Source organism: Rhinoderma darwinii, chromosome 8 (genome assembly GCF_050947455.1).
Source record: "Rhinoderma darwinii isolate aRhiDar2 chromosome 8, aRhiDar2.hap1, whole genome shotgun sequence".
In the NCBI taxonomy this organism is placed as follows: domain Eukaryota; kingdom Metazoa; phylum Chordata; class Amphibia; order Anura; family Rhinodermatidae; genus Rhinoderma; species Rhinoderma darwinii.
This window is the reverse complement of record NC_134694.1, coordinates 64,934,312-64,959,841: the sequence shown is the minus strand read 5'-3', so window position 1 is coordinate 64,959,841 and position 25,530 is coordinate 64,934,312. Positions and strand designations below refer to the sequence as shown.

General features: G+C 42.6%; 1 protein-coding gene across 1 annotated transcript; it reads left to right on the top strand.

Annotated features, from left to right (window-relative positions):
• On the top strand, positions 1–24,195 carry SNX12 (sorting nexin 12). The gene is made up of 4 exons (XM_075835685.1): positions 1–265; positions 18,927–19,022; positions 19,181–19,305; positions 22,897–24,195. The coding sequence occupies exons 1-4, from the start codon at positions 101–103 to the stop codon at positions 22,997–22,999; spliced, it is 489 nt and encodes a 162-aa protein (XP_075691800.1). The 5' UTR covers positions 1–100; the 3' UTR covers positions 23,000–24,195.
• Positions 24,196–25,530: the final 1,335 nt, after the last annotated feature.

Below are 25,530 nucleotides of genomic sequence, written 5' to 3'. Positions count from 1 at the left end.
ATAGTATTTACCCTTAGCTGTACGCGTTGCGCATGTGCTGTGTGGACTCTGGGCCGGGTGTGTCGGTCCCTCCATCTATTGGTTCTGGTTTCCAGGCAGTATGTCGGACGCCTCGGTGGCGGATACCCGCCGTCTAAACTCCAAACCCCAGGATCTAACAGACGCATACGGTCCGCCCAGCAACTTTCTGGAGATTGACATCTTCAACCCACAGACAGTGGGAGTGGGACGAAACCGGTATACGGTATACGAGGTCCGAATGAGGGTGAGTGATTCAGCTGTTAGCAGAGCACATATGCTGCAGTACATTGTCCGCTATGTCCTCTAGGAGACGGTATCCATATATATTGTCATGTGTGTGCAAGCCACTGTCTTCTGGGGAACCATATAGAATGAGGGTGTCACCCAGAGAATGGTGCCAATAGGTGGGATCCTATCACCGGCATATACATCAGCTGCAGGCATGACCCAGTCCCCCAGCAAGTAGGGTGCATGTGTGCTAGCTTGTCCCCCAAAAAGCAGGGGTGCATTTCTACAGGTTGTGTTCAGCCGTTGGGCAGCGTGCATGTATGTGACTCGAAGTCGTGCTCACGTGTGAGACTGGTCCATATATATGCCAAGAGTATGGAGCCGATCCGTACCCCCGTCACTAGGAGACGTGTAGCCCACCTGTGTACGTCCAGGGCATCCTTGTTTCCCCTTATCACCTGGTTAACCGATGTATGCTGCATGATGTGCATCTATGTGCGCCATTCAACTTGGGCAGATGGCATGTGCTTGGCCCATCATCCATTGAGAATATGGCATCTATGTCCGGTATCCTTAAGAAATGGGCAGCCCTCTCCTCAGGATTTATTGGGAGCAGTTTGCATGCCATCATTGAAAAGCATTACTGCCATATTAAATTCAACCTGTCACTTGATTTTGCTCCCCTGAACTGCCACCATATTTCTATACAGCGGTGGAATAGCTTTATCAGCGTGCCACTGTATAAGCTCTGCGTTTTAGCATTACGTATAAAGTGAACTTCTAATACTGCGCGTTTTATGCTGATCATTACTGAATAGTCATTTGGGAGGTGTCGTTCTCGTGAAAAGTCATGCAGTTCATGGTGTAACCCGCTATGTGGAACGTCAATCAACCCACAAAAATTTTTTACGATTCAGTAATAATCAGCGTACAGCAGTCTCTATTAGAAGTTTGTTTTCTATATAAAGCTAAAACGGTCAGTTTATACAGCAGCATGTAGGTAAAGCTATTCAACAGCTGTATAACTCCTATGACGGCAGTTTGGGGGGAAGAAAATCAAGATATATGTTCCCTTTAAGGTCTGTGCAATATTTATCACTAATACATGTTCATCAGCCCATAACTATAATTCCCTGCCCGGGTTATAACGTGTCGGTCTGTCTGTTTGTTCATTGGATTTGTTCCAATGGTGCCCAGGAATTATCCATGCCCTCATATTTTCTTGATTCACGGGGAAATCGCTAGTAGCCCTATATACCCCGGCAGTTACACACTGTTTCAATTTTAATTTCCTAAATACCTAACCGCTAAACTGGTAGGGAAAGGAGCCATAAGACTGTGACCGAGCCTGTTGATTAACAACAGTGGCAGTTTTATTACCAGTTGGCCGTAGACTATGGTTGGATCATAATTGAAAACCGCATCATGCATGATATCCCACTCATTAGCACGCTGAACATCATGATGTGCTCTAGCAGCTTGCTTTCTGGCCTAGGTTTGGGCAGGAGTCTCTGCGCGTTCTGAGAGCCACCTGCCTGATCTGTTGCTGAGAGAGCCCGAGTTTGCTGAGGAGTTTCAGCAGCTCAAGCAGCAGTATGACGCATTTGATCAGCTTGCAGTTGGGCAAGAGGAGTCTCTGCAGCTAGTAATGCAGCTTTCCTCCCGGCCATCAGTAATCTGATTGGTTGCTATGGGTAACTGGTCCCCTGTACCTTCCCATCTAGGATTATCTTGTAAAGTGCACTGCCTGCTACTGCCAGCTAAAAACATCTTTACTATAAAAGCGAATGTCTGGATTGTGATAATGGCTGATAACCGAGAACAGCAAGGTCGGGACCTTCACGAAAAACTGCTCGAACACCCGATGTACCTATGTGCCAAATTTGGGGTCAAATAGTTCAGGTGTTTGGATGCCTATAGAAGACGACAAACAGACATTCTCTATTATGGCTGATAAGAGAACAACGGCAAGTTTAGGACATTTCCGAAAACCTTTCTGAACAACCGATGTACCTATGTGCCAAATCTGGGGTCAAATGGTTCAGGCGTTTGGATGCCTATAGAGGACGACAAACAGACATTCACTTTTATAATATAGAATAGCACACTGATCCATTTGTTTGTTGTGTGTGTGGTTAGAAACTTCGTTTCCTACTGATATGAAGCCAACATATCTAATAAAGTCCAAGTGCAGGATTCCTTTTTGGGGGCATGACTGGGTCTGAAAGGGGTTCAATTTATGAGAGTGCTGAAATCCACAGGCTTGGTTCTGTTGAGAGATTTCAGCAGTCATGCGCTTTGCCACAGGAGTCTTTCTTTAAGTGCAGGGTTCCTTATTAAATGCATGAATGCTATGAAAGTGTTTCAATTCATGAGAATGCTCAAATCCAGTATAGGTACAGTTAATTTACAGCGAGTAACACGTCGAGTAAAGAAAAAATGGCTGGGTTGTTATGGAAACCTGGTCTAAAACTGTGTGTATGTGAGTGAGGCTAAGCATAAAGGACCTGCGAGCTTCTATTGGCTAATTCAGGTCATCTGATGAGATATGGAGGAGGGTCCTTGATGTGGAAGCCAGTGGTGCTGTATTTGCTTTTGTGAATATGTTTGGTAGGTTCTAGAGAGCGGAAACCCGGTATAAAACCTTCGGAAGCGTGTGATTTACTTATGTGACAAATTTGGTGCAGATTGGTCTAGGGTTGTCACGATACCAGAATTTGAACTTCGATACGATACTTCGTGTAGTATTGCGATACTCTATACCAAAGCGATACTTTTGCCAACAATAAAAAAGTTCTTCCATTTTCTGATGTGAGGCAGGTGGTATTATGAATTTTGAATCTCCATGTGCCTCACATTAATAGTAATTAACCCCATCATGTTCCTCAGTCATACTGGACAACATTGGGTTAATGTGTGAAGTACATGATGTGGTTAATTACTATTAATGTGAGGCACATGGAGGCTCAAAATTCATAATATCTCGTGCCTCACATTAATAAGTGAAAGAAAGATTTTATTTTATAACCGCGTAAACCTCATAAATGACGCTATAAATTTATTATAGTTGCGACGATACTGAATGTGTGTATCTTATGTATTGAGATTTATTTTAATGTTTATTGTAAAAAAAAATTTTTATTTTTTAACGTTACTACATTTATTTCTTTTACTCCTTTATTTTTACATTTTAATGTACTGGCATATATCTATATGCTAATACATTAGCATGTGTACTGATAGTACACAGGCAGTTGTTAGGACATCTCAGTATGCCCTATCAGGAAATATAGTTAGACAGCCCTGGGGTCCTCCAATGGGCCCTGGGCTGTCTGCCCATATATGGTATGTCCCTCGAATGCGTCACAGGAATTCCCTGTGATGTGATCCAAAGGGCATCCCCGCTTCTCATTTACACCTTGAATGCTGCGGTCAGCTTTGATCGCAGCATTCAGGGGAATAGCGACGGAGATGAGAGATTTCTGTGATCGCTGCCGCTGGGCTGCGGCTGTGTAATACAACTATTGCCCTACTCCTGACCATAAGCGTTCGTGTGTGCGTTGTCAGCATAAGGTGATCCGGCCGGCGCTGCAGTAATGAGCAGCGGCGCAGGCACTGAAGACAGAACATGGGGGTGTTTTGCAGTGCGCCCGCCATGTTCTCTGTCCTCAGTGCTGGCAATCATTAGTGCGGCGCCGTCCGAGTCACATCAAGCTGACCGCGCGCACTTGTCAGGACTCAGGAGCGGGCAATGGCTGTATTACACGTATATCACACAGCCGCAGTCCCGCTCTGACACCATTCATGTGTAACTGTACTAAGCTGTGCGCCCGCACAGCTTAGTATCGAAATACATGAACGAACGGTATCGAACTGCTTCAGGGTATCGAAACAGTATTGAAGTTTCGATGTATTGTGCAACCCTAGACTGGTGTAGTCGTTTGGCCATGCATAAAGAACATACAAGAGACATTTTTATATATATATATATATATATATATATATATATATATATATATAAAATATATAGCGCAAAATAGTAGAGGCAGCACTCCAATGATGTGGAAAAAAATTTGTGTGTTTCATTCACCCCAGTAGCAACGATTCATTCCGTCTCGATGGGATCTTTGTCAAGCATCCCATCGAGACGGATTGAAACGTTGCTACTCGGGTGAATTAAACACCCCAATTTTTTCCACATCATTGGAGTGCTGCCTCTACTTTTTTCATATATACTAGTCCTCCTCAATGAATTACAATATCATCAAAAGGTTAATTTATTTCAGTAATTAAATCTAAAAAGTGAAACTCATATATTATATAGATTCATTACACAAAGTGATCTATTTCCAGCATTTTTTTTATTTTAATGTTGATGATTATGGTAACGGTTAATGAAAACCCAAAATTTAGTGTCTTAGAATATTATATAAGCCCAATTTCAAAAATGTATTATAATACCGAACAATGTTGGCCTACTGAAAAGTATGTCCGGTATATGCACTCAATACTTGGTCGGGGCTCCTTTTGCATGAATTATTGCATCAATGTGGCGTGGCATGGAGGGGATCAGCCTGTGGCACTGCTGAGGTGTTATGGAAGCCCAGGTTGCTTTGATATCGGCCTTCAGCTTGTCTGCATTGTTGGGTCTGGTGTCTCATCTTCCTCTTGACAATACCCCATAGATTCTCTATGGGGTTTAGGTCAGGCGAGTTTGCTGGCCAATCAAGCGCAGTGATACTGTGGTTATTAAACCAGGTATTGGTACTTTTGGCAGTGTGGGCAGGTGCCAAATCCTGCTGGAAAATGAAATCCGCATCTCCATAAAGCTTGTCAGCAGAGGGAAACATGGAGTGCTCAAAAATGTCCTGGTAGACGCTGCGCTGACTCTGGACTTGATATAACACAGTGGACCAACACCAGCAGATGACATGGCTCCCCAAACCATCAATGACTGTGGTAACTTCACAATGGACAACAAGCAACTTGGATTGACGTCTCTCCACTCTTCCTCCAGATTCTGGGACCTTGATTTCCAAATAAAACGCAAAATTTACATTCATCTGAAAACAGGACTTTGGACCACCGAGCAACAGTGTTGGTCCACGCGCTGAGCCCGCTCCATACACTGCAGGTGTCCGATTCTGAAACGCTGCTATAACGGCCAGGAACAGCATTTTCACTGTTCCTGGCTGTTTAACGGGCTTGTGCCATAAAACACATGTATCCCCTATCCACAGGATGGGGGAATCGTGTGATCGATAAGGAGAACGGAACCAAAAGATAAAAAAGCAAAAAATAAGCCCTCACACTGCTCAATCGATGAAAAAAAATATAAAAAAATGAATCTATATAATATGAGTTTCACTTTTTGAATTGAATTACTGAAATTAACTTTTTGATGATATTCTAATTCTTTAATTAGGACTAGTGTGTTTAATTTTATATATATATATATATATATATATATGTGCGTGCGTGCGTGCGTGCGCGCGCGCGCGCTTCCTGGTGTGGAGGTGGTGAGGTGTGCTGTAAGGCTATGTTCACGTGTTAAAGGGGTTTTCCCATAATCATTATTTATCACCTATCCACAAGATAAGTGATAAATATCTGATCGGTGGGGGTCTGACCTCTGGGACCCCCATCGATCACTAGAATGGACTAACCTTGCCATTCCTGGGAGCCTCATAGGAATGGAGCAGTAGTGCACATGCTTGATCACCACTCCATTGCTTTCTATGGGGCTGCCGAGTGCTATATTCGGCAATCCCATAGAAATGAATGGAGGGGTGGCCGAGCATGCTCACTACCACACCACTTCAATGGGGCTCCTAGGAATGGCAAAGTAAGCCCATCTTGTGATCTATAGGGGTCCTAGCGGTCAGACCACCACAATCAGATATTTATCACCTATTTTTTAGATGATTTATAAATAATGATTATGGGAAACCCCTTTAAGGATTAGATGAGGGTTTGGATTCCGATCAAATCCATTACCGTTCCCCATCCTAAGCAAGTGAATATACCCTATCCACATGCTCAAAAAAAGATCTGTGCGGATTTTTGTCCATGCTGCAGAAAAAATATCCGTGAGCATAATTATTATTGTCATTTAATTCTGCACGGAAAAGCCGTGGATTAGCCCCATTGAATGAGAATTGGGTTAATCATAGTGTGGATCCAATGGCACATCCTCAGCAGAAGTCCGTGTCTGCTTTGGATTTCTGCTGCAGATTCTTTGTGAAATACATGTCCGTATTTGCCATTGGCAAATCCTGAAGTTGTGCTACATCTCCCCTCTTCCAACATAAGTCATATACAGTCACTTGTTGATATGTTGCAGATTATTGTGACATGATCGTTTTGCAGCAAGCTATTCACATGCTTCTATTCAATGCAGCCTAGTAATTAAGTAATTGTTTTGTTCTTCCCACAATCCTCAGTACAGCAGACTTCTTGATTTACAGGATATGCCATACGTGTCTGATAGATGTGGGTCCCACCTCTGGGACCGACACCTATCTACCAAACCTATCCCACCTGGTGAGGCGGGAACTGGCTACGCATCCAGGCAGTGGATTCTGTTTTGTCTTGCTAAATCAAGTGGTTTGTATAACAAGTGGAGTTACTAAACCGGAGTTAAAAAGAGGAGTTAAAGCCCCTGTAAGTACTCTTCTTTTCTTTTACTTTAACAATTGTTCACGGTTATTTTGAAACTGGGATAATGGATAGCAAGACTGGAGGTTTTCTTCAGTTAACAGTTTGCCATATGTATGCATGACAGGAGCAGGAGTTCAAAGGTGAATACCTCTGTGGCAGATGTGAGCATGTTTTTCACCTGGAAGCTCGCATTAGAGATCTGGAGGAGCAAAATGCAACACTGAGGGAGATAGACAATCTTGAGCAGAGCATGCTGCTCACTGAGCAATCAGTAGGTTAGAACTGGAGGGGGAAGACACTGGTCAGCAGGATCAGGCAAGTAGCTGGGTTAATGTAGTTAGGGGCAGTAGAAGGGGTCCAAGAAAAGGAAGGCCAATCCTGTTTCTGATATGCCAAGCAAAATTACCAAGTTGGGTGATGATGCGAGGGTGTCAGTCCCAGAAATGGCAGTCCTAGTGGATACTGATCTCCCTAATAGCCGGGAGAACAGCTCAGCTAGTAGTCGGCGGGATGGTAATGCAGGTATGGCAAAACAATTGATAGTTGTAGGGGATTCTATAATCAGGAAGACGGATATAGTAATTTGTCGCCAAGACCGTCTCAACCGAATGGTTTGCTGTCTACCTGGTGCCAGGGTTCGGCATGTGGTGGAACGGGTGGATAAATTACTGGGAGGGGCTGGTGATGACCCAGCTGTTGTGGTCCATGTCGATACCAACGACAGAATAAATGGTAGGTGTAGGAGCCTTAAAAATAATTTTAAAGAACTAGGCTACAAGTTGAAGGGAAGGACCTCCAAGGTTGTATTCTCAGGAATTAGGGATGCACGGTGCATCGAAACTTCGATACTGTTTCGATACTGTGCATCCCTAAACGGTTCGATACCGCTATTTCCTGTATTTCGATACTGAGCTGCGCAGCCGCACAGCTCAGTATAGTAATACATGAATGTATGGGAGCGCGGCTGTTTAATTCAGCCACAGCCCCGCTCCTGAGTCATGATAAGTTTGCGGGGTCAGGATGATGCGATGCGGCCGGCGCTGCACTAATGATCTGCGGCACTGAAGACAGAACATGGCGGGCGCACTGCAAAACACCCCCATGTTCTGTCTCCAGTTCCTGAACTGCCGCTCATTAGTGCAGCGCCGGCAGCACCTCCTTATGCTGACCGCGCACGCACTTCCTGTCAGGAGCGGGGCAATGGCTGTATTACACAGCCGCAGCCCTGCTCTATAATGGCGGAGATCAGAGAAACCTCTCATCTCCGCCGTTATTCCCCTAAATTCTGCGATCACAGCTGACTGCAGCATTCAGGAGAAAATGAGAAGGGGGGGGATGCCCCTGGATCGCATCACAGGGAATTCCTGTGACACGATCGAGGGCCATACCATATATGGGCATACAGCCCAGGGTCTATTGACGGACCCCAGGGCTGTCTTACCATATTTCATGTTGTTAGGACATACCCAAGTATGTCCTAACAACTGCCTGGGTGCTATCCGTCCACAGGCTAATGTACTGGCATATATCGGATATATGTCAGTACATTAAAGTTTAAAAATAAAGTAAAAACAAAGTATTGTTAAAATTAAAAAAAAATACACATTCACCTTTTTTACAATAAACATTAAAATAAGCTTCAATACATAAAATATACACATTCAGTAATGGCGCGCGCAAGAATTTTTTTGCATCATTTATGATGTGTGCGCTGTAAAAAAATAAAATAAAAACTGCTTTCTATCACTTATTGTGGGGCACGAGGTGCGATGATGAATTTAACCTCCATGTGCCTCACATTAATAGTAATTAACCCCATCATGTACCTCGCACATTAACCCATTATGACTGAGAAACATGATGGGATTAATTACTATTAATGTGAGGCGCGTTCAAAATTCATCACACGTCGCGCCTCACATCAGAAAACGGAAGAATTATTTTTTTTATTACTGTTGGCAAAGTATCGAAATTGGTATCGAAATCGCAATACTAAACAAAGTATCGGTATCGAAGTCCAATTTCTGGTATTGTGACATCCCTATCAGGAATACTGCCTGTTTCATGCGCATCACAGGAAAGACAGCGGGAGCTGAGGGAGTTAAATGCATGGCTGAAGTTTTGGTGTGGAGAAGGCTTTGGATTCCTAGAGCGCTGGGCTGCCTTTTCATTGGGGTACAAACTGTATTCTGCAGATGATTTGCACCTAAATGGAAGGGGGTCTGCTGTGGTGGGGGAGAGAATTCTAGCTGGGGTGGCGGAGTATTTAAACTAGGGCTGAGCAGGAAGGTCAATGTAGAAAATAAAGGGGTAGTCAGGTTAGAGAGGGGTCAGACTATATTGGTGGGTGGAGAAACAGACTGTGGGGGGAGGACTAGTCAACAGGATAAGGAGATCCTTTTGTTACAAAACGGCAAGGAAAATAAAAATGCCCAAATGTCAATCACATTTCTTAAACTGAAAGTGAAAAAATTAAAGACAAGTTATGACAAGTGTATGTTCACAAATGCCAGAAGTCTAGCAAGCAAAATGGGGGAGCTGAAGGCCTTGGTACTGGAAGAAAATATAGATATATTTGGTGTTGCTGAAACATGGCTAGACACGACTAAATCTGCAGGGTTTTACACGGTTTCGGAAAGGCGGTGGTGTATGTCTGTAATGTGAGAAGTGATATGAAGGCGAGTGTGAAAGAGACATTAGAGGGTGAAGACTGTGAGGAGGTTGAAACCTTGTGGGTAGAATTACAAAGGGAGGTAAACACTGAAGAAAATTACTTTTGGTGTGATCTATAGACACCCCCCCCAATATAACTGAAGAGATAGGTCAAATTTATAAACAAATGGTGCGGGCTGCACGGGGGGGGGGGGGGGGGGGTCCTGTAGTGATAATGGGAGACTTTAATTACCAGGATATTAATTGGTGTCATGGTTCGGCTTCAACTGTGAAGGGGAGAAATTTCCTCAACCTGTTGCAGGAAAATTTTATGGGCCAGTTTGTGGAAAACCCGACTAGAAGTGAAGCTCTGTTGGATCTGGTCATTTCTAATAATGCAGAGCTTGTTAGGAATGTCAATGTTCGTGAAAACCTCGGTAACAGTGATCACAATATAGTTACATTTTACCTGTACTGTAAAAAACAAACACAGTCTGCGAGGGCAAAAACACTTAATTTTAAGAGGGCAAATTTCCCCAAGATGAGGGCTGCAATTCAGGATATAGACTGGGAAGAACTAATGTCAAAAAATGGGACAAATGATAAATGGGATATTTTTCACATCTACTTTGGGTAATTATAGTGCAAAATTTATTCCTATAGGTAACAAGTATAAACGACTAAAATTAAACCACACATTGCTTACACCTTCTGTAAAAAGGGCAATACATGACAAAAAATAAAGGGCATTTGAAAAATACAAATCTGAGGGTACAGCTGTAGCCTTTATAACTTAAAAAGAGCATAATAACTGTAAAAAGGTAATAAAATAAGCAAAAATACAAAATGTAAGGTGAGTGGCCAAGGATAGCAAAACAAATCCCCAAAAATTCTTCAAGTATATAAATGCAAAAAAAGCCAAGGTCTGAACATGTAAGACCCATAAATAGTGGTAATGGGGAGTTGGTCACAGGGGATCAAAAGAAGGCAGAGTTACTAAATGGGTTCTTCAGCTCTGTATATACAACAGAAGAAAGAGCAGCTGGTGCCAGTGCTTTTAATATATCAGTTGATGTACTGAATTGGCTGAATGTAGATATGGTCCAAGCTAAATTAAATAAAATAAATGTACACAAGGCCCCGGGACCAGATGGGTTACACCCTAGAGTTCTTAAAGAGCTTAGTTCAGTTACTTCTGTCCCCCTCTTCATAATATTTAGAGATTCTCTGGTGACTGGTAGAGTGCCACGGGACTGGCGCAGGGCAAATTTGGTGCCTATTTTCAAAAAGGGCTCTAGGTCTTCCCCGGGTAATTATAGACCAGTAAGTGTAACATCCATCGTGGGGAAAATGTTTGAGGGACTATATACAGGATTATGTGACAAAAAAATAGTATTATAAGTGACAGCCAGTACGGTTTTACTAAGGACAGAAGTTGTCAAACCAACCTGATTTTGTTTTTATGAAGAGGTGAGCAGAAGCCTAGACAGAGGGGCCGCTGTGGATATAGTGTTTTTGGACTTTGCAAAGGCATTTGACACTGTCAATCATAGACGTCTAATGGGTAAATTTAAGGACTATAGGTTTAGAAAGTATAATTTGTAATTGGATTGAGCATTGGCTCAAGGACTGTATCCAGAGAGTTGTGGTCAATGATTCCTACTCTGAATGGTCCCCGGTTATAAGTGGTGTACTCAGGGTTCAGTGCAGGGACCACTATTATTCAACTTATTTATTAATGATATAGAGGATGGGATTAATAGCACTATTTCTATTTTTCCAGATGACACCAAGCTATGTAGTATTGTTCAGTCTATGGAAGATGTTCGTGAATTGCAAGGAGATTTAAGCAAACTAAGTGTTTGGGCGTCCACTTGGCAAAGGAAGTTTAATGTAGATACATGTAAAGTTATGTACCTGGGTACCAACAATCTGCACGCATCATATGTCCTAGGGGGCGCTACACTGGGGGAGTCACTTGTTGAGAAGGATCTGGTTGTACTTGTAGATCATAAACTAAATAACCGCATGCAATGTCAATCAGCTGCTTTAAGGGCCAGCATGATATTGTCGTGTATCAAAAGAGGCATGGACTCGCGGGACAGAGATATAATAGTACCACTTTACAAAGCATTAGTGCGGCCTCATCTAGAATATGCAGTTCAGTTCTGGGCTCCATTTCATAGAAAAGATGCCCTGGAGTTAGAAAAAATACAAGAAGAGCAACAAAGCTAATAAGGGGCATGGAGAATCTAAGTTATGAGGAAAGATTAAGAGAATTAAACCTATTTAGCCTTGAAAAAAGACGACTAAGGGGGGGGGGGGCATGGTTAACTTATAGAAATATATGAATGGCACATACAAAAAATATGGTGAAATTCTGTTCCATGTAAAACCCCTCAAAAAACAAGGGGGCACTCCCTCTGTCTGGAGAAAAAAATGTTCAACCTGCAGAGGCAACAAGCCTTCTTTACTGTGAGAGCGGTGAATTTATGGAATAGTCACTGCAGGAGCCGTCACAGCAGGGACAGTAGATGGCTTTAAAAAAGGTTTAGATAATTTCAGCTCCTATGTGTAGAAAATTTTCCCTTCCCTTTTCCCATCCCTTGGTTGAACTTGATGGACATGTGTCTTTTTTTCAACCGTACTAACTATGTAATTAGATGGGAATTCCAAAGACATCTGAACTCACTGAGCTACGCTGGTTATGTAACTCCCGTAGGGGTGAATAGGAGTTACGTAACCAGCATAGCACCGTGAGCTTACGCTGTTTTTTATAACTGGGGAGTTAACCTGTTAAGGCAGCATGTTTCCAAACCCACTTTTCCAGAAAGGACGGGGATGCCATTTGCAACATCCAGCCGGAGAATGAATGATTGATCCCATTGATTCTCCTCCTGCATTCGGTAGCCAGCAGCTGCCGCACCAAGTAGGACTAGGTTTGCAGGACCACCTTTCTTTCATATAGGTGTGGGACCCACATCTATTAGATATTTATGGCAAATCCTGTGGATATATGCCATAAATGTCTTAGATGGGGATAACACACATTAAAGCGTACTTCCAGTTATACAGACATTATTTAGAAAAACTATTATAGGGCCGGAGTGTGCACAATAATAGTTGATGGTTTTTGTTTTGTTTTTATTTGTATTCGCAATTTTGCTTTTAACAGCAGCACGGATTGTGTATATTTTGGGCTTCTGGTGGCTTATAGCTCTGCAGTAGGAGAGAGTGTCCTGCTTGTCTCCATGGCTCCCTTATACAGAATGGCCACCAGTGCTGTAGAATGTAATGTGATCATACAGCGCTGTCGGACGTTCTAGCGACGGGAGCCCAGGAGACGAGCAGGACGCTGTCTCCTAATCCAGAGCTTTGAGCCCATCGCAATTCGTGGTGCTAATACAAGTTAATCAGAAAAACGATTGTGCGCACTCCTGCACTAAATTGTCTTTCTAAATGTCCTTTATAATTGGAGGTACCCTTTTAAAGTCAGACAAACGCTCTGATTTTGGCAGGATCTGATGCGTATAGGGGGAGCCCAACAGTCGCCCCCCCCACCCCAACTGTAATTGTTACGGGAATGAAAGACCAGGCATTCGGTTTTCACCCTAATCCTTCGTCACCATGAAGATGGGATGCTTCTAGAGATGTCTGACAGCAGGTTATCTACATCTCCTTGTTGAAATGAACCTGCACGTTTGGCTGATGCGTGATTGTGTCCGGAGAGCTGTCCGCTGATGGTCAGTGTATATGGGTTAGTCTTATTCAGTTGCCTATATTAGGCTGGCTACTCTCGTTCACTGTCAAAATGCATTTTATTGTCAATATCCATGGAAGAACCATGACATTTTGCCGCGGTTCTTGGCAAAAATTGCATTTTGACCACGACGCCAGTCTTGCTCATGTTCATTCAACAGGGCATGAAACAAGTAACCAATGCTTCTCGTAATTTATCATCGCTGCCTACATTTTTAGCTTGATCTGAGAGATCCTATTGCTGAGCCCTAACAAATCTTATCTGCTATTTCAATGGTTTAACAATTTCTTAAAATCTACTGTGTTTTGTCTATCCCTGTAGATCAGATCTTGAAAATCCTTGGAGCCCGTTAGCCAATGTGCTTAAAAATGTGTTTCGTGCAACCGCAAACGTTCTCATTTGCGGGATACCGAAAACGTTTGTTTACTACTGAAATGGTCTAAAGCTGGGTTCCCGCACGTCTTGCAAATGCGCTATTGAACCAGCTTGAAAATCTGCACCAAAATACACAAGAATTCTGCATTTGTTACACATTTTGTCGCGGATTTAGATTTGTATGTCACCATCTGTATCGCAATGAGTGAAATCGACCACGCATATCCACAACATGCCTGTAGATTGACAGTGTATGTGAGTGGGGAATTGTTAAAATACCATTTACTTTAGGGCTGGGCAATTATGACCTAAATCAAAATCACGATTAATTAAACATGTAACCTCGATTAACGATTATTGAACGATTTAGACCACACCTGTTTTTGCATGCCACCCCCTCTATTTGCATGCTACGCCCTTGAATTTAATATTTTTTCCCGAGCCTGCTGTATACTACTGTATATAATATACCCCGACACTGCCCTCACACAGTATAATGACCCATAGTGCTCCCCACACAGTATAATGCCCCATATGTGCCCCCACACATTATAATGCACCTATAACTTCCTCCACACTATATAATGCCACTATATCTGCCCTCCACACAGTATAATGCCCCCATAACTGTCTTTCACACAGTATAAAGCCCCCGTAAATGCCCTTCACACAGTATAATGCCCCATATTTGCCTCTACATAGTATATTACTCTATAACCTTACGGTCCCCTGCTCTACCATTGGGTTCAACTGTGTCTGCATCCTGAAGATGCAGATACATTTTAAACCGGGAAAGAATAATTGATAAAACCAAACTTCGCAAGATGATGTAGATTAATTGCAATGAAATTCTATTTTGATTATTTTTCAGTTAATTGCCCAGCCCTAATTCTCTTGCATTGCACTTTTTTGTTGTGGAATTTAGGTGTAGAATCCGCAACCGAAATCCCGCAACAAATACGCGATGTGCGATCCCAGCCTTACTAGTTCCTTAAGTCTGCAGTATATTGTTACTCCCTCATTGATGGATGTGGGATCACCTCTTTAATATCAATGGGAGATGTTGAAGCCTATGCTTGTCCCTTTTTTGGTCTGTTCACATGTGGAGTTTCCACTATGGATTTTCACTGCATTATTTGTCTTCACTATTTTTAAGTCTTTATGGAAGGAACACAACGCAAAACTGCAGCAGATACCCAGGCTGTGCCCTCAAGAAAGCAGCCAGCACCAGCTGGTTGTTGCCAAAAACCCGGTTTGTGAAGGTACCCTTAGGACATGTTCACATGTGGCGTATTTGTTGCAGACTTTCATTGAAGAATTCCGCCATGAAAATCTACAACAGAGCAACAATTCAAGTGATTGATGCAAAAGTACATTCACTCGCTGTGAAAAAAACCTGTGCATATTATGCTGGGGACTTTCATATCCCCAGCGTGTCCTATGCTGACTTCTACTGGATTTTTGCCCCAGATTTTGATGCAGATTAAAGGCCACATCTGCAGTGGAAATTTATCACTGTGTGAACATGGCCTTAAAGGGAACCTGTCATCGCATTTCAGCTGTTAAGCCAGCAATACCTGGTGGAAGTGGGTGAAAAATTATTTTTATGTAACCTATAACTATCATCTAAGTAGGCTCTGTACCTTTTAGTATTCCGGTTTCTGTTAGGGTTGTCATGATACCAGAATTTACAATACTTTGGCAATAATAATAAAAAATAAAAAAAGTTCTTACATTTTCTGATGAGGCACAAGGTGTGATGAATTTTTAACCTCCCTGTGCCTCACATTAATATTAATCCCAGAGTCATAACATTGGGACAACATTGGGTTAATGCATGAGGTACATGATGGGGTTAATTAGTTGAGTGTGAGGCACATGGAGGTTCAACGTTCATGTTTTCAGTACGGGACAGTAGTTCCACGGAGTGGCAGGGACTCCTAGCGTCGTACATAACTATGATGCTAGGAGCCCGGCTCCCTGCACTGTGTTCGGTCCGGGACTTCCGGCCGGAATACGTTCCGTCCATTACGGACGTAACATGGTCGTGTGAACCCAGCCTAAGAGTCATATCTTCAGTCGAAGATAGCTTCATTCCTCAAGCCTTTCCGAGTTAACCTTGCCTCCTTACTTTTGATTGACAGCTCCTCGTCTCCCCCAAGCACACACGAAATCCCACACTTGCACATCGATGTTCTGGTGCGTGCGCACAATGGGACACCGTAGCGGATCATGCGCAGTAACTAGATTTGAGGCCCAGGCGAAGCAGGGAAGGCTGTCGGATCGTACATGACGGGCGCATTCGCGGTATCTTAGGCGAGATTTTGGCATTCAGGGTGGGCAAGTTTTTGGCAGTGGGCAGGCATAAGAAGAGGAATGAATGAAACTGCCATGTTACCATAAAAGGTGCAAAGTGTTTGCAGACCGTTATTTACTGTCGGAGTTGTTTTGGTGAATGGATAACGGCAATGGACAATGAATGACAGCGGCGGGTAGCGAGGGGTGAGTTTCGTTCAATAGGTGAAATGCTGGTGACAGGTTCCCTTTAAGGTGCTCACAATGAAGCCACTTAAATACCAATTGGTAAGTCTGTGACACTCCTGTTGTGTGGCAAAATCTTGATCAGATTGTTGTAGGACAGAAAACAGATGTGTCCGTATTGATGTACACGCAAGAGAATTATATATCAAATCAATTTCTGCAAAAATATAAAGAATCTTTGTTAAGGCACTTTTACATGGGCCAATTATCGGGCAAACGATCATTCATAGAATGCTCGTTGCCGATAATCAGTAGATGAATGAGCGTAAACGCTCTTGCATCGGCTGATCGTATCGTTTTAGAAAACTAAAATATTATCGTTGTCGGCAGCACATCTCCCTGTGTAAACAGGGATATGCACATGCCGACGTGATAATAATGTATGGGGACGAGCGATCGGAGTAACGACCACTCGTCCCCATACATAGCTCCTTGTGGCAGGAGCAAACGAGTGCCAATCGACGAGCTGTAAGGGTATGTTCACACGGGCTATTTTCAGCCATTTTTCAGGCCGTAAAGTCCCCGAAAAACGGCTAAAAATGCGGGGGCTGAACGCCTCCAAACATCTGCCCATTGATTTCAATGGGAAAAACAGCGTTTCATTCCCACAGGGCGTAAAAAAAACGCCTCGTAAAAAGAAGTGCATGTCACTTCTTAAGCTGTTTTTGGAGCCATTTTTCATTGACTCAATAGAAAAACAGCCGCAAAAAACGGCTGAAAATCAGAAGCTGTTTTCCCCTGAAAACCGCTCCGTATTTTCAGCCGTTTTTTGTTAAGCGTGTGAACTAGCCTAAGAGGGCCTTAACACAATATTTTGAACCACCAATCCCTTATGGGGCAGGTGTGGCCAGTGATACAAAAGTGGGGCTGTTTGCCTCTGGATCGGACCCCTTTGTGTCTTTTATTTTTGGGAGGAGTGTATAATTGTTTATCTTTGCATTGTCAACACCTATACAATAAATCACACACGAACTAATATCCACTAAATATATCTTTATTAGAAAAACCATGTAGTTAAAACAATACATAGCGGTCACATTATCCATAAAGTGCATCCCCACATAAGTCTGGTTACAGCCTCATTATAATAAAGTGCAAAAAAATAGGACTGGTAACTATATCACAAGATGAATATGGATGAAAGATCAACCAAAAATATAAGGCATCAACAGAAATCCAGTCCAATAGTAAGGCAGTATACAGACCAGAGCTATGAGGAGATCCAACCCCAACGCGTGTTTCTCACGTAGCTTCTTTCATGGGGCTATTTAACTCCTTTGATGCCATATGTTCTTTGGTCTCGTATATCTGTATGTGCATGTTCATCTTTGCATGTATGAAGCTTATTAGGCTGGGTTCTTCATGATGAATCCTCACCATGGGGAATCACTCCAGGCTCCCAAAGTTTTTGTGTTTTTCATTAGGTTTTTCTGATGCTTTTTTGGTTTGAAATATTGTGTTACAAAGATTATAAATATTTTTGTATAAGGCCTCATTCACACGGCCATGCCCGTAATCACGGGCTACGATTGCGGGCACGGACGGCCGCGGGCAGCCATCCGCATTTTTGGCTGGAGCTCCCATACAAAGTATGGGAGCACGGACCGTAAAAATCAAAAGATAGGACATGTCTACGGTCGTGTGCATGGGGCCTAACTTGATTTGTTGCATAATAGTGACACATTGTTTTTCTTATCTCTTTGCACCTTATATTTCCTAAGTTCTTGTCTTTCTTTTTTATAATTAGTAACCTTGTGTCACCTGCAATTTTTTTTATACATTCTCATATATTGCATTGACTTATACATTTTGGATATTTGATCCAAATTGCCGCTTTTGCTCTGCCGTAGGCCCTGTTCACACTCAGGTTTTTTTGGCGCTGATTTTGACAAGACAACAGTGTTGGAATCCACGCCAAAATTTTCCCGGCTGACTACCGGCCACTCGTGGTGGGGGGGAAAAAGTGGCATGTCCTTTCTTGCTGCGGTTTCCCCCTCTGACCTGGCGTTCGGTTCCGAGCGTTTTTTGCTGCATTTTATGCCCGGGGTCATCGCATTAGCTTCAATGGCTGTGGCCAAAAACAGCAGTGAAAAACGTAAATAAACGCAGGCAGTTGAAAATCTGCCTCAAAATTCCTGAAGGAATTCTGAGGCAGATTTTTTCTGCCTTCAAAAAACACGGTGTGAACAAGGCCTAAGGGTAGTTTCACAGTGGTTTTTTGTTTGGAAAACGCCACTGCAGTTTTTGATGGAGTTTTATTTTAACCAAAGCCAGGAGTAGATCCAGCAGGAAGGAGAAATAGAAGTCCTTCTTTTATATCTCTCATTCCCTTTGAATACACTTTTGGCTTTGGCTAAAAAAAATATGCAATAGAAAAAACCCACTAAGGCCACTTCCACATATTTTGGTCAGTAATTTGCATCCGTATTTGTAAGCTAAAACCCGGAGTGGTTCGAAAACACGGAAAATGTACAAATCTTTCCATTATACTTTCTTTGTGTAGGTTCCCGCTCCTGGTTTTGTCTTAAACACAGAAGCAATATACTGCCGAAAGTGGCCTAAAAACTATATTTGGGCCATTATGTTTTTACGGATTATATCATCCTGTACTGTGCTTTATGGAGCCAGGTCTACTTTTAATAAAGTTGGGATTTCACATTGATTTATAACTATTTTAATTCCTCTGTAGACCAATCTTCCCATCTTTAAACTGAAGGACTCCACTGTTAGAAGGCGGTATAGTGACTTTGAGTGGCTGAAGAATGAACTGGAGAGAGACAGTAAGGTGAGCAACACTTTTAAATGGCAACACTTGAAAGAAACTGCAAAGTTGACGTTCTAGACGGCGAACATTTTGGTGCTCTTTGTAAATATTCTAAGTAGTATAACAATATTATTAAAATCTAATTCTAGACGTTTGTGTGCTATTAATCATTCCTGTAGATTGTGGTACCTCCATTGCCAGGAAAAGCACTGAAGAGACAGCTTCCATTTCGAGGAGATGAAGGCATTTTTGAGGAGTCATTTATTGAAGAGCGACGACAAGGCCTGGAGCAGTTTATTAATAAGTAAGGTTGACTTTTGTATGTCACTTTAATAGGGCTGGGCAATAATGGGCTAAATCAAAATCATGATTAATTGAAGATGTAACCTTGATTGTGATTAATTCATGATTATTTAGACCACGCCCATTTGTACATGCCACCCCCTATTATTGAATTAATATATATATATATACCCCTTTAGCCAGCTGTATACTCGGGCCGGCTTTAGACAAAGTGTGGCCGTGGGCAAAGTTGAAAGTGGGGCCCCAAATGCTGAATTATTGTATCTATAATGCAATCAATTCAGAAGGCCATGTGCAGAGGACTGCATCACTGATTTCTGGCCCATTCAGGAGTGTTGCAAGCTTCAAAGCATATGTCCCCCTCACACAAAAAAGTTATCTATATACAGTTATTATATCATACCACTATACCAGATGAAATATTACCTGCATACTGTTACTGAACACAACTCACTCTCTAAGACCAATATTTCCAATAATAACACAATACAATGGCCAATACTACCACACCATAACCACATCTTGACTGAATAATACCCCATAATGTTACTGAATAATTCCTCCACATAGTGACTGAAAAATACCCCCATACTGTTACTGAATAAAAACCACTATACAAAGAGCAATATTACCACCATATAGTGGTAGATGCCAGTCTTACACAGGAGCTCTGCGTACCATATAATATTACCACCATATAGTGGTAGATTCCAGTTATACACAGGAGCTCTACAGACCATATAAGTGATTACAGCACATTTATATCCAGTGCCAATGTAGATGGTGCCACAGTGTCCCCGTCCTGTAGATGGTGCCACAGTGTCCCCGTCCTGTAGATGGTGCCACAGTGTCCCCGTCCTGTAGATGGTGCCGCAGTGTCCCCGTCCTGTAGATGGTGCCGCAGTGTCCCCGTCCTGTAGTTGGTGCCGCAGTGTCCCCGTCCTGTAGTTGGTGCCGCAGTGTTCCCATCCTGTAGATGGTGCCGCAGTGTCCCCGTCCTGTAGATGGTGCCGCAGCGTGCCCCCCCTTGTAGATGGTGCCATAGCGTGCCCCGTCTTGTAGATGGTGCCACACAGTCCCACAAACAAATTTAAAAAAAAGTATACTCTAGCCCCGTTACAACGACGGACGGAGCTGCCTCGAGACCCTGAGACCAGACCCTTGCGTTGGCCGGCGTGATCCAGTGACGTCATCAAGCCGGCCAGCGCAGGGCAATTGCCCAGTCCCCCCCCCCCCCCCCACCCAACGCCGCGTTGTGGATCCTACTAGTATACAGAAGGTTTATAGCTTCAGCCCACACAGTATCATGCTCCCATTGTGCCTCCCCACACACAGGGTAATGCCCCCGTAGAGGCCTAATAAACATAATAAAATAATCGCCTTATCACGTTCCAACGACGATTTGAGGAGATCCCTCAGCAGGTCTCCTCCAGTTTGTGCTACGTGTGGCTTGGCGTAGACAGCCGCTATCACGTGACAGCATTTCGCCTGTCTGTGCTGCTTCGCTCACTGATGGTGTTACATAGTGAATGGTAGATCAGGGAGCGGACTGCTCACTGCTCTACGATTGAGTCCAACTGTATCTTCGTCCTGAGGACACAGATACAGTTTAAACCGGGACATGTCATGACTGCCCAGGACAGCGGGACACCGCCAGGAACCCGAGACTGTCTCGCTGGATCCAGGGCAGTTAGGATATATGCTATGCAATCAGAATTGCTGATCTGTGATTCACATATCAGGGATTCTGATTGAATAGCGTACAGTTAGTGACGGCAGATTAGATGGGCTGTTTGTAATAAATGAACGGGGGAAAAAAATGCGCAAGATCGCGTTAGTTATTTGTGCTAAGTTTCGGTTTCCGTTTTATTTCGATTAATTGTCAGTTTTTAGTTTAAACAATTTTCAGACTCCCCTGATATTCAGCTTGCAAGCTGTCTAGTCCGAGGATTTTCGACTGCGGCTGTATCTATGCCAGTGATACATGCTGAATGTGAGTTCTGTGTGTCCAGGATGCTGTTGTATTTACTAGCTCTTATATATCCGCACAACTTTCTAGCCAAGAAAAAAAACCTTGCGGTTGGTGCAGAGCTTCAAGAAAGCGACCTTCTCCCCATGTAATGTAGAAAAGGATGGTAAGGCAGCATTTAAGTAAAAAAAAAGACTTTAATCACCAGATAGTGACTTTTTACTCTCTGTGAGAGCTTTTTCAAGCAATACCATGGAGCCTAACTGCTATTATGTCTCTATACGCCACACATGGAAGAGGAGAATACTGCTCTCCTACCTCTATCTCTAGAAGCAGCAACATGGAGGACATTATACTGCAGTAATGACTGAAAATTTGGCACTTGGGTGACATAAAACACTTATCAGCAAGCTACTGCAGGAAAAGTGTGTGTGTGTGTGTGTGTGTGTGTGTGTGTGTGTGTGTGTGTGTTCGTTCCACTCTGCTCTCCCCCCCCCCCCTCCATAGACTTGTATTGGTAGCCAGTAACTAGAGACACACACACACACACACCTTCTGCAGTCCGTCAATTCTGCTCTGAAACTAGGGATGGCCTTTGCTTGACAGCAGATTACAGGAAGGGAGACACTTAGCTGCGGTAACTTCACACAGAATTTGCATGGATAAAACAACTACATGTTAACTAGAAGTAAATTACAGAGTTGTTCTATATCCGGTATACTATTAAATTAGCATAAGTTGTTTAAACAATTAATGTCCATTTTAACCTTTGGTTGCTGGGACAATTTATACCCTTTTGAAAAACAGAAATATAATCTGAATTTATAAAATATAAAAATCATATTATACACACATACCACGTTGAAAATCTGCAATATGTGAACTCTTAGGGTAGGGACACACACATGTACACTGCAGAATTTCGGCGGATTTAATTGAGGAAAATCCGCAGCGTAGTACAGGAAGTAGCAGCAGAGTTGATGAGATCTGAACAGATTATACTTTATCCCCGGCCATTGTCAAAGCGATGCGATCCTCTGTTCTGATTGCAGCTTGGCCTCCTGGAATGATGTTTCATCCCATGTGACTGCTACAGCCAATCAAAGGCTGCAGTGGTCACATGGACTACAGCGTCCTGCCAGGAGGTCAGGCTGTACTCTGAACAGTGGGACGCGCTGCCATGACCACGCCCGGGTGGGTCGTGTCCGCCTTGTGTGTCCCTTATCTTAGAGTGACACTAAGCCAGGAAGTAAAACTTTTATATGCTCCCCCACTTTCAACTCCTCCACCCCGAATATTGCACATCGAGTATTGTCGAGTAATATTTAGAAGCGAATATTCTGGGCTTTAATATGTTACCTACATCTGCGCTCCAGTACCTATATTCTATATATTTCTGCGGCCAGCTTTTAAATGTCTTGTGTCTACAGCTCCTGTGCAGACCTGCGTGTCTCTATTGTTATAGACTCCAAATAAAACCTGTGTAGTCTAATCCTGCGGTCATATGCCACCTGGTGCATACTTCTTGCTAACCTACATTCTGCCAAAGAGGAAATGGCCTTTAAATGTCTGTGTTCTTGGAATACCTTTATGTAATATAAGCCATTCTTTCTTCTTTTGCAGGATCGCTGGACATCCTCTTGCTCAGAATGAGCGGTGTCTGCATATGTTCTTGCAGGACGAAACAATCGATAGAAATTACGTGCCAGGCAAAGTACGCCAGTGATAACTCTAGGCACAACCATCTCCTCTTTGCCCCTCACGCACAATTGCCTGCTAAATTACATTTATTTTTACACTAAGTCTCCAATTGTCCCCTTTTGAAGAATCCATTCTCTCCTTCATGAGGCTATCCTGTGTTTTTACCTCTTTATATCACTGTCATCTTTGAACCTTACACTTATTAGAATTAGTCACGTCCGTTCATTTCCATCCTCTCTCTTGCCCGGAGTTAGGGAGATGTTCTACCTGGCTTTCAGCCTCCTAATTGTTAGCTCTGAAAAATACGGGCTATGCTGATAGGCGATATCCCAACCAAGCATTACTCTCAGCTGAATGCTCTGAGGAACCGTCATCAATATATTCATACATGCCCTGGAGTACTATTTCAAGTGAAACTTTTTCTTCCCTCTTGCTGGTTCATGACTGGCAGATATTTTAATACAGTAACTTGTGTCCTAGGGCTTGGAGTGATCAAGCAAGTGTACACTCCCTGCCCTTCCTGATCATCACCACAAGCCTGCTGTTTGAGCATTAAATAAAGTTCAGACCTCAGATAACGTATAGGCGTCTATCTGCTGCACAGCCAAAGTGTGTATTGTATGATATGTAAGTGGTTCTACCAGATCACACCCACTCCAGCTGAATCCAGTTCGTTTTCAGAAACTGACTATTACACACTTAAGTGAAGAATGTATCATTACATTGAAAATCATGTGTAAAAGATGTGGATCTACTGGAGAAGACATGTCCATTTTCCAGGAACCCAAATGACAGTAACGTTTCTGAGTTATTGAGCTTTTCAACATTGTGTTGACTGTTTCGCTCTTTGGGAATATATACATTATCAGTATCATCCAGAGGCGTAATTCTGAAGTATGAGAGTGTTGGGTTATTTGTCAGATCTGGATGTGTGTGGGTTCGAGGTGGCCATCAGACAACCTTTCACTGCTTAACTGTGTATGTAGGGGAAGCCCTTGTGCTTAGGTGTAGGGGGAGAATATTTATTAATGATCAGCTTTGGAGTTGGGGGTCATGGTGGCTCTCAGTTAAGTGTTAAATTAGAGGTGTCATAGCTGACACTGTGACCTCCTGCATGTGCTGACCAGTTATAACACACTCAGGCCTGGGCTTATAAGCAACTTTGCTGCCTGTGTCCTTGTGCTAAAGACTATGTCTGTGTATATAAATATCTATATCCGATATTTTGGCTGTGAGTCGTCACTGCTTCTACTGTTTTACTTCTCGATTTATACGTGGAAAAAAAATGGTAAAGATTTAATGTATCAACATCACCCTTTGCCACTAATTCGTGTACTAGTTTGCAATTATACATCCACAAGGGGAGAAAGAAAACCTAGACTGCACATCCACTTGATCTATTGCGGCTCAGCAAAATAAAATGTACGAACATGAGGTTCTTAGTAAACATTTTGATCAAACAGTATAAGCCCACTTGCCGCTTCACGGCGACCTCTTCCATGTGAGTCCCTATTCTACCCAGTGCAGTATCCAATGGCAACCAATGCCGCTGCAACACAGCACCTGCAGAGGGAACAGCCCAGGAGACCAACAGCACCCATGATGCCAGTCTAAACCTCCTTGGCTCTGGACCACGTCTCCCCACAGATACAGCACCACAATAACAAAAGATTACCACAAAAAAATAAACCGATGGAAAAAGCTCACCTTTCCTTCTAGTCTCAGGGGCCAACTGCGAACAATTAGGTAGGAACCCTTTTTTTATGCGGTTTTCTGCAAATAAAAAACACCTGGGCAAAATGGGGGTGGAGTGCTGGTACCTGAAAAAAAAATACTATATATACATCCACAAGGGAGAAAAGAAAAAAAAAAGTGTTGTTTTCTCTCTTGTGTATGTATATACAGTTTACAATTCTAATTCTACTTCCCCCTGATGTTTTGGTAGCTATATACAGTACATGGGATATACTAGTATTCCTTTTTGTATAAGTATTGATCGCTAAATATAAAACCATTCATTTTGCATTTGTACTCATCGTTGATCACACAACTTGTTCTGTTTATTCTTTTGGATTTTCAGTTCCATTCTTATGCAAATATTCACATTTTACAGCTATGCCTAGTTTTTTTTTACTGGCAGAAAAAATCTTCCTCAAAGTTCCTTCAGGAATTTTGTGTCCAATTTTGAATTGCTAGCATTGCTTGACACTTTTTTTTTTTTTTTTTCTTTCCGCATTCTTTGAAAGTTTTTTTTGCCCGCATTTTTTTTTTTGAATTTCCAAGTAATTCGGACATTTGTTTTTTCGTCACATGTTGAACTTTGGTAAAAATTACAATTTTTCCATATTTTTAACTGCAATATGTCACATATGTACACACATACTGTACAATGTTTTAAATTAAATATATATTTCCATCTCTTTACTCTATTTTGGCAGCACTTTTGAAAAAATAAAATACATTTTCAGCATTTTAGAGGACTTACAAATTGTAATTTTATAAATTTTGAAGTACATTTTGTTTTCCTGCACCAAGCCAGGTTTTCAGAGGCTCATA

Coding starts and splice junctions, on each gene's coding strand:
- SNX12 (XM_075835685.1), top strand. CDS start 101: ATGTCGGACGCCTCGGTGGCGGATACCCGCCGTCTAAACTCCAAACCC. Junction 266..18,926: donor TATACGAGGTCCGAATGAGG/GTGAGTGATTCA, acceptor ATTCCTCTGTAG/ACCAATCTTCCCATCTTTAA. Junction 19,023..19,180: donor AACTGGAGAGAGACAGTAAG/GTGAGCAACACT, acceptor TCATTCCTGTAG/ATTGTGGTACCTCCATTGCC.